The 9,922-nt window shown below is 49.2% G+C and overlaps 1 protein-coding gene across 1 annotated transcript in view; it reads right to left on the reverse strand.

Annotated features, from left to right (window-relative positions):
- Window positions 1-1,437: 1,437 nt before the first annotated feature.
- The window catches only part of LOC142851787 (2'-5'-oligoadenylate synthase 1A-like), an 11,713-nt gene continuing 3,228 nt past the window's right edge, over window positions 1,438-9,922 (reverse strand). The window contains exons 3-7 of the mRNA XM_075975875.1: window positions 9,268-9,452; window positions 3,542-3,774; window positions 2,756-2,909; window positions 1,611-1,637; window positions 1,438-1,470 (exon numbers count right to left, since the gene is read on the reverse strand). Of these exons, the coding sequence (XP_075831990.1) occupies window positions 1,438-1,470; window positions 1,611-1,637; window positions 2,756-2,909; window positions 3,542-3,774; window positions 9,268-9,452 (632 nt within the window). The remainder of the gene's footprint in view (window positions 1,471-1,610; window positions 1,638-2,755; window positions 2,910-3,541; window positions 3,775-9,267; window positions 9,453-9,922) is intronic.

A 9,922-nucleotide genomic window follows, 5' to 3' on the forward strand; every position in this document is an offset into this window, starting at 1 on the left:
CTTGAAGCAGGCTCTCCAAAAGGCCACCAGCAGTATCTAGGGGTGTTTCAGAGAAGGCAAGGCTGGAATTGTAGACCAGCATCACCGGGTTCACCAGGACTCAGACAGAGCACAAGGCAGGGTATGATATATTCTGAGGTCTAGGGGACCTCTGGGTCTTCTCACACCCTAGAACACTGGGGCTCCTGGTTTTCAGGCCCACTGGAGTGAGAACTGAATGAGGGAACACTGACAGGATATCTGCTACCCCCAGTTATTAAGAGCATGGGTACTGGGGACAGAGCAGGCTTTTGGGAATGGTTAGCCCTGTGCAATGCTCTGAACTCTTGATGAGCAGGGCCCAAGAGGTGAGCACACATATGGATCTTTTGTGTTAATGAATGAGCCGCTGGTTCACAACACTACCATGGAACCATTTAGTTCTCTGTGTGAAGGGTGGTTGTGTGTGTGTGTGTGTGTGTAATTTCAGAGCTGGAAGACTAAGGCAGAAGGATTGCTGTGAATTCCTGGCAGCCTGGGACACATAATGAGATCCTCTCTCTGAAAGAAAGAGGGGCAGGGGATAGGGAGGAGAGACAGAGAGGGGCAAGGCTGAGACTCCTTGTGATTTATCGCAGTGCATCAAAGGTTCATCATCATCACAGACAACCATGCTTCTGTTTTTGTGACCACCAATGTGACAAATTCAATACATTTTTGTCACACACTTCCTCGAACCCCAGCCTGCATGCTGCTGCCACCATGCGTCTTCATGTGCACTGCTCACACTCCCAGGTCCCTATAGCCATGCGCAGCTGCAGAACAGCTTCTGAGTCAGATGGAGCAAGACTTGGAATCTTGTCTTGGGGACAAGGATAGAAGGAACCAGGGATTCCCGTCTCAGGTTGATGTATAAGTGACCTGGGGGATCCCAAGCCATGTGACATCATAGCTATAGTGGTTGGTTCTGCTCTCTCCACAGCTGAGCAATCAGTGCCTGGACCTATGGGGAGCATGTAGCATGTACACAATAAATACATCTAGTTGAACCTTGAACACACGCACACACACGCACACACACGCACACACACACCAATACTTCTCTGGCTCGTCTCTCACACCCTCATGGCATTTGCTGTGGTTTATTGTTGTTGATCAGACATTGGACAGAACCTCCTAACAGGTGCACAGACAGAATCAAGCTTGAATTCTCCCTCCCCTTCTGAATCTCTAGTCTCCCAGAGAGCACTGTCAGAGGATAAGGCAGATGAAGCAGGCTGTTTGTGGTGGGACAGGATGGAAGGGTGGGCAGGCAGGAGTCAGAAGCCTGGAATCTGACCCTAGGGTGGACACTCCTCCTCTGGGACCTTGGGCAGCATCCTGCCCTTTCTTGTCAAGGCCTGCAGCAGAGGAGCACATCCCCTGACTCCGGAGCCTTCTGGGCAGGTGCTGCTATGCTCACCGAAGGCACAAATTCTGGTTCTCGTTCACCTGAGGATGGAGGGAAGGGAGGACACATCAGGCCCACACTGCTGTCATCCCAGCACTGAGGCAGGAGGATGGCGAATGCAGGTCATCTACAACTACACAGCATAAGTCCACAACAAAACAAAGAAAGAAAAACAACTAACCTGTTGGGGTGGTACAGGAACTTGGGGCTGCAATAGAAAACACAATCATGTCAGGAGCCCGCATTCCTACTGGGAAGGGTATGCAAATGAGCTCTGAGGGTGGGCACCATGACTGGCCACCTGGAGCCCCTCAGAAGAAGGGACTGCACATCCCATGTTGGCAAGATGGCCATCGGGACATCTTATGGCTCAGCCCATTGTGGTCCATGTAGTCTGACCTGAGATCCCCTCATTTAGTGACACATCTGCCAGTTGGGAGAGAGGGACTAGCCACCTGTCTGCTGCGGGACAGCACTAAAGACTACAGTCACAGCTGCCTCCATCACATGTCCCAGATAACCTCTCACATTTCCCCCTCCCTTCCCGACCTTCTGAGGTTTGCTTCCAAGTCACTGCACCCATGCTAAGCTCCATCTTGATGCCATGCAGACCTCATCAGTTCCCTAGCATCAGAAAGTCGCCTGCCTCACAAGAGAAAAGGTCCCTCTGCTTCTTTTTACCTGTGACACAGCTCCCCTGAGTCCCGTTGGCCACATGATAATGAGACAGGAAAGATGGGCTGCCTTATGGACCTGAGCACTGGCTTCAGAGTCCACAGGATTCCCTGGCCCACCTCTCCTTAGCTGAGCATCCCTGAGCCAGTGGCTTCAGCTCTGAGTCTCCTGTGCACATTCTCTATGTGTGTCAGTGTGTGGGTGCACCTATGTGTTTGAGTGTGTCTGTGCTTATGTGAGTGTGTGAGTTTGTGTATGTGCATGTGTGTGTGTGAAAGTATGTTAGTGTTTTTATATGTGTGAGCTTATGAGTTTGCCAGAATGTGTGAGTGAATGTATGTATGTGAGTGTGTGTTTGTGTGTGCTCACTTGTGTAACAGACAGAGGTTAAGGTCAGAAGAAACTTGGATGAGTTGTTCTCTCCTTCTGCCAAAGGGTTCTAGGGATCAAGCCCAGGGCATCAGTGTGGGCAGCACGTGGTTTACCCACTGTGCCATCTTGCCAACCTGTGAAATATCTGAATGGTGCTAAAATGGCTGTAAAAGAAGCCACCGTAGAAGTGTGGAGAATTTCAGTCAAATACACATTGTTTGAGAATATTCTCCGAACAGATGAAGTGTGCAAGGGGACAGAGTGATGACAATGTCTCACCGACACAGCCCAGGAGCGCACTGGGGACATATCACGATTCTTAACACATGAGTAATCCAGCCAGGCCACAGCTTCTTCTGCCAGCAGCCACCATCCCGCTGGGTTGGAACCAGCCACATTCCATGTTGGGTCAGCCGGGTCCAGGATCACAGGGCTGCAGAGCAACATTCAGAGAAGGAACTGACCAGCTGTCTGGTACCCTAGGCACCACTGCACAGGGACAGGGGAGGAGCCCAGCAGAACACCCCTATTCGGTTTGTCCTGAGTCCCTGCCCGACAGCATAGAGCAAGCCTGGAGGGATCCTTGCCCACGACCTGGAAGGCCTGGGTTCTAATCCTCTACCAGTTAGCAACTGTGTCCTGGGACAGGTTCCCCAGCCTCTCTATCTGTAAGATGGACAGAGTTCAACCAGTTTGTCTCAAAGGATGAGGTGTAAGGGCCGAACACAACACAGGATCAAGACTGTCACAAGTCACTGAATACAGTTCATTAGTCCAGCACCAGTCTTCTGAGTCCCACAGCCCTGATGACTTCTAATACAGCTGGAACATCTCAGTTCCCGCTCCATGTACTCCCCTCTCTCTGCTGTTTGGGTCTGGACAGGGTCAAAGCCTTGTTCTGCAGACAGGAGAGCCCATTCCGGCCTCCAAATTGATGGTGGCCCTCATGTCAATAAGGAGACAGCCTTGCACAGTGACAGGACACGGAGTTCCCACCTCCCCATTTCCACTGCTCTAGTCTGGATTTTCAGGCTGAGGAGCTGAGTCATGAGGGGATCAGCCTACCTGGCTCTTGTGAGCTGTCTGTGCAGGTATTTGGAGATGTCTTGATCTTGAAAGTCATAATACTTTGTCCAGTAGATTCGAAGCTCCCTGTACTTGGTGACCAGTTCCAAAACTGTCTGGAAGCCCCGGGCTGTGTTGAACTCAGTGTCTCCACTCACTTGTTCCCAGGCATAGACTGTGAGCAGCTCCAGGGCATACTCTGGGGGCAGTGGCTTCCTCAGCTTCTCCTTACACTGAGAAGAGAAAGGAACAAGAACAAGTTGTGTTCAGCTGTTGTGTGGGGACCACTTCTCACTGACTCAATTCAGCTGCAACCTGATGTTGTCATTACAAGCTTACCGACACCCAGTCACACCCATTCATGTAGATTCAGTCTGTGGATGCTAACATAGCCAAGGGCTGAGTGGTTGAGACGGATACTGTGTGGTCCACAGAGACTGAGCATTTACTAGCAGGCACGGGAAAAATCATGACACCTTGAGTGACAGCCAGGAAGTGGGGGTGGGGCGGGATAGTAATGATGTTTACTATTGACAGCTCTATCACAGGCTCTGAAATAACTGCGGAGGGGCTAGAGAGACGCCCCAGTGGGGAAAGTGTCTGCCCTGCATGCATGAAAACTGGAGCTCAGATCCAACACACACATGAATGTCAGGCTGGAGGGGAAACCCACTCATAATCCCAGCTTCAGGTGCGGAGATGGGGGCTCCCCAGGATATGTTGTTGTCCACACCTGCTGACTCCGCACACTGTGGGTTCAAGTGTGAGACCCTGTCTGGATGTACAGGGTGCAAGGTGATGGGCACCTGACATCATTCGCTGGCCTCTACAAATATATACATGCATATAAACACATACACACGTGTTCCCCAGAACAAGTATACATACAGAAGCAAAGCACACATATAAACACAAGCACATGCACACCCTAGAACAGGTATACATGCAAAAACAACACACACACACACACTTAAAAAGGCCCAGGAAATAATGATTATTATATGGCGAGGAGATGTTTTTTTTTTGGTCCAGTTTATTCGGTGTTCTGTATGCTTCTTGAACCTTCAAAGGAATATCTTTCTTTAGGTTGGGAAAGTTCTCTTCTATAATTTTATTAAATATATTTTCTGGACCATTGAGCTTTACTTCTTCTCCTTCTTCTATCCCAATTATTCTTAGATTTGGTCTTTTTATTATGTCCCAGTTTTTCTGAATGTTTTGTGATGAGAATTTGTTGGTTTTGCTGTTTTCTTTGATCAGTGTGTTTATTTTCTCTATGGTATCTTCAGTGTCTGAAATTCTTTCTTCTATCTCTTGTAATCTGTTGGTAGTACTTACCTCTGTATTTCCTGTTCGACCCAGATTTTCCATCTCCATCCTTCCCTCGGCTTGTGTTTTCTTCATTACTTCCATTTCATTCTTCAAGTCTTGAACTGCTTCCCTTACCTGTTTGATTGCTTTTTCTAGTTTCTCTTGATTTTCTTGGGTATCTTTGAGCGATTTATTCATTTCCTCTACCTTTTTGTTTGTGATCTCTAATTGTTTATGGCAGTTTCTCGCCTCCTGTTTAAGGTCTTCTATTATTTTCATATAATTCACTTTTGAGTCGATTAGTTCTAATTCTTCTAGAGTAGGGTGTACAATTCTTCTTGTTTCGGGATCCCTGGATTCTGGTGATGTCATGATGCCTTTCAGGTTGTTGGAGGAATTCTTGCATTGGCGCCTTCCCATCTCTTCCTTCAAATGGAGCCAGGAGAGGCCTGGTGTCTTGGTCCAGTCTTTGCTGTGACTGACTCTCTGGGTGTATCTCTTCAGCGTAGAAGCAGGAACCGTCCCGTCCAGATGGAACTCCTCAGCACCGAAACATAGACGCCCGTCCAGATGGAACTCCACAGCACCTAAGCAGGGCCGGCGGGTAGCCCAATGATTCGGGGACAAAAGGAAAAACGGGGCAGGCAGGGGGAGATCCAGAAGAGCACAGGCACCCCTGGAGCACACGCTGAAGGTGCCCAGGCTCCCTTCCGGGGGTCCTTGAGGCCTGCCCAGTAGGCAGGCACTCACCGCTCTGGGTGGGTAGCCTTAGTGTAGAAGCTTAAAACTGTCCCCAGGAAATAATAAGAAATCATCTTTTTATAGTGGTGCATGCCTTTAATCCCAGCACTCAGGAGGCAGAGGCAGCTGTGTATCTCTGTGAGTTCGAGGCCAGCCTGATCTACAGAGCAAGTTCCAGAACAGGCTCCAAAACTACACAAAGAAAGCTGTCTTGAAAAACCAAGGGAGGAAAAAGAGCCAATGACTTGAATGGTAGGAAACCAGAAACAAGAGAAAGTGACAGAAAGGCTTTGTCTAAGAAGGAAGAAAAGTCCACAGACACATGAAGAGTAGCCAGGGAACAGTAGATTAGACCTGGGTGGAAGGAGAGTTAGCTGACCGGACAGTGGACAGTGAAAGACCCCTACCTAGTAGCATTAAGTTAGCAGACCCCTACCTAGTAGCACTAAGTTAGCAGCAGCAATAACGAGCCCAGCCGCCCCCACCAGAACCCACAGCTGGCCGGCTCTCATGAGAACATCCCGTTTGCCTAGGGAAACTGGATGCCTATAGTCAGCACATGTGCCCAACTTAGAATATCAGCAATTCACAGGAGAAACAATTTCCCCTATGAAAGATCCCAGCTTAGCTGCTGTAACGTCATTTCACAAGGCTTTTGATGAACAATGTAAGTGCAGAGTGAGGTCAGGGTCCCTGGCTGCAAAGCAGGATATCTATATCTATAGAATCAATTAACAGGATATCTATTCCCATACATCTGTGCTGGGAAAGAAAAACCACCTATGCCCCTTGCCCCATTCCAACTGACCACTAACCACGCATTTGCTTCTGTAATCTGCTTCTGCTGCCCTCTTTGCTATAAAAAGACCTTCCCCCAGTCTGCAGGCGCGCAAGCCCTCCGAAAGACTTGCTGCCCGCAGGTACCTGTGCTTATTCAATAAAACCTCTTGCTAATTGCATCCTGTGGCCTGGTCTTGGAGTGTCCTGGTTCTGGGGTCTTAATCAGAGAGGAAAGGTCCTCTCTGAGGATCTTTCAGACAGGAAGAAATCAATAGAACAAGCATGGAGACCCTTCCTTCCTCTCAGGTCCCCTCCCTGTCCTCCCTCTCCCTCCTAGAGCATCATCTTTCCTTGCTGTCTCCCCTCACCCTTCTCTGCTCTCTCATCCCCTCCCCTCTGCTTCCCTTTCCTTTGTCTTCCTTCTCTGTTTTCTATTTTTCTCACCCCTTACGCCATGTTTTCTTTTTGTGAGTCTGACGTAAGATGGAGTCATCTTGAGAAAGTGAACCCACAGATGAGCAAACGCCTCCTTCCAACAGGACGGTGGGAAATGCCTATGGGGCATGTTCTTGATCAATGACTGAAGTGGGAGGGCCCAGCCCACTGTGGATGGTGTCACCCATGAGCAGGGGCTCACGGGTCATGTGAAAAATATAAAGCAGGTTGAGCAGCCCAGGGCATCAGGCAGCAAACAATGTTCCTTCGTGACCTCTGATTCACTTCCTGCCTCCAGTTCCTGCCTCGACTTCCCTCAGAGCCTGAGGATGATGTGGGAATGTAAGCAGACAATCCCTTTCCTCTCCAAACTGCTTTCTGCCATCATCTTTACCAAAGCAATAGAAGCAAAGGAGGACAGACATTGGCCCTAGAGAGCGGACCACTGCTGTGACTCAGCCGCCATGTTGCTCGTCGGGAGGATAGTGGAAAGTTTTTGGAACTTGCAGCCAGAAAAGCTGTTGAGGGCTTAGAGACTAATGTGCTGTTCATGGGAACTTGGAAGATACAAATGTAGAGAGGCAGATGACAGAGGCTGGTGTGGGAAGTTTCAGAGGGAAGCAGAGACTCTATCTGGCTGTTTGTGTGAGATCTTAGAATTAAGAGTCAGTGGTTTCTCCTCAGCTGGGGCTGGAAGTCAGCTCTGAGTAAGAGACCTGCACCATGGAGGCCAAGTCTTCTGGAAAGAGTTCCCTCATGGTCACACACTGAAGCTGTGGTCCGGGGGCCCAAGACTGCATCTCCAGGTGGTAGCCAGACCTGGTCATGCGAGAGGTCTCCCAGGTGGGAGTATTTTAGTCCCATCAAGGCTGCAGGAGGGAAGGGGTCATGGAGAGCAGCTGAGGCCTGGCACTGAGAGAGGTCATTGAAGGAAGTGCAGCCTCGATTGCAGTGGAGACCACAAGATACTGAAGGCCCCCTGAGCATGAGAGCACTGCCAAGGAGAGCAGAACGTGTGAGCAGAGCTGGCCAGAGCCTGTGAGAGCAGAGCTGGCCGGAGCCTGTGAGAGCAGAGCTGGCCGGAGCCTGTGTGAGCAGAGCTGGCCGGAGCCTGTGAGAGGAGCTGTCTATGGTGGCTGCAGAGTCTCAGAAGAACAGCTATCTGGGCCCTCTGAAGCTCAGAAAATGCTGAGTCTCAGATTCAGACACTGCACTTTAGCACTGTTGGCCTTTGTTGTTGTTTGATCTCATTGTGCCTGTGCCCCGGTTCTTCCCTCTTGGAGTAAGAAAATATTTAACTTATGTTTTTAATTTTATGTGAGTCAATAGCTGAGAGACTAATCTTTCTAATTGTTGGAATTACAAAAAACCTTGAAAATTTAAAACTATATCGTATTTTATGATGTGATATTGACATGAGATCTCAGGGATGAGTAAGAAAGAAAGGCTACGCTCTCCTGAATATTAACCTTCATCAGGCAATGAAAGGAGACAGAGACAGAGTCCCACATTGGAGCACCGGACAGAAATCTCAAGGTCCAAATCAGGAACAGAAGGAGAGAGAGCACGAGCAAGGAACTCAGGACCGTGAGGGGTGCACCCACACACTGAGACAATGGGGATGTTCTATCGGGAATTCACCAAGGCCAGCTGGCCTGGGTCTGAAAAAGCATGGGATAAAACTGGACTCGCTGAACATAGCGGACAATGAGGACTACTGAGAACTCAAGAACAATGGTAATGGATTTTTGATCCTACTGCATGTACTGGCTTTGTGGGAGCCTAGGCAGTTTGGATGCTCACCTTACTAGACCTGGATGGAGGTGGGTGGTCCTTGGACTCCCAACAGGGCAGGGAACCCTGATTGCTCTTTGGGCTGACGATGGAGAGGGACTTGATTGGAGGAGGGGGAGGGAAATGGGAGGCGGTGGCGGGGAGAAGGCAGAAATCTTTAATAAATAAGTAAATATTTTTAAAAAATGGGGGAAAAAAAGAACGAAAGGCTACGGTTTAATAGTGGTGTGATTGAGTACCAACTTGAAAGTTTTGTCAGTTAGACATCAGATAGTGTCATCTAGTAGGAGGGAAACTTAGCCACGGCAATGCCTCCATCAGACTGGCTTAGGGTAGTCTGTGGGACATGTTCATGATTAGTGATTGGTGTAGCTGGTGCCATGACTGGGCAGGTGACCCTGGATGTGTATGAATGCAATGCATGGAGAGCAAGGCAGTGAGCAGAATTCCCCCATGGTCTCTGCTTCAGTTACTGCCCGGACTTCCATCAGTAAAGGACATTGACTGGGATATGTAACCTAATAAGACCTTTCCTTCCCAAGAGACTTTTGGTCATATGATAAAGATGGTCCACAGAAAGCAAACTAGACCACCCCATCTTTTCCCTGCCCTGCACCTACTCCCTGTACAGAAGGGAACCACAGTAGCTGGACGAGATGCCATACCAGTTGGTACCAGTGTTTGACCAGACGGATGAGATTCTTCAGCTTGGGTGGACAATCCTTCACGAAGTTTCTCTGGAGCTCAGCAAAGCAGGTGGAGAACTCACCCTCCAGCCACAGGGAGGTGCACTTCTCGATGAGGCTTTTGTAGATTTCAGGGTTAGGTCTCCCATCAGTGTTGACATCATCTGTAAAAGAGGCTTTCAGTTAACTCTCCAGCACTTCTCTGGCATTCCTGGGTCCATCTGTGGGGTGACAAGATCACTGGTTATGGGGTTCAGTGAATTGAGCAGAGTTTTAGCATAGCAAGCATCTCTTTCCATACATCCATGAGTCCCAACACAGCTCAGCACTGCATACACCACGTGGCCCTGGACAGTTCCTGCCACCAACTCATCCCAGTGCGGAACCTTCCTCACAGGCCTGGAGACAGTGGTGGGAGGAAACAGCACACTGAGGTCACACACAAGGGGACTGCAAGTCATCTAATAGCGGTCAACCACATTTTGGAGGTCCAGTATTTTCTTCATGGTGTTTGTCATGTCTGTATACTCCTGCTTGTGTCAAAATACTGTAGAGCAGACAGAGTCTCTGCCATGGGTATTGTGCATGAGTTTGTGAAGAGGTATACACATATGTTTGGAGATCAGAGTACGAC

The sequence above is a fragment of the Microtus pennsylvanicus genome, chromosome 1 (genome assembly GCF_037038515.1).
Source record: "Microtus pennsylvanicus isolate mMicPen1 chromosome 1, mMicPen1.hap1, whole genome shotgun sequence".
Taxonomy (NCBI): Eukaryota; Metazoa; Chordata; class Mammalia; order Rodentia; family Cricetidae; genus Microtus; species Microtus pennsylvanicus.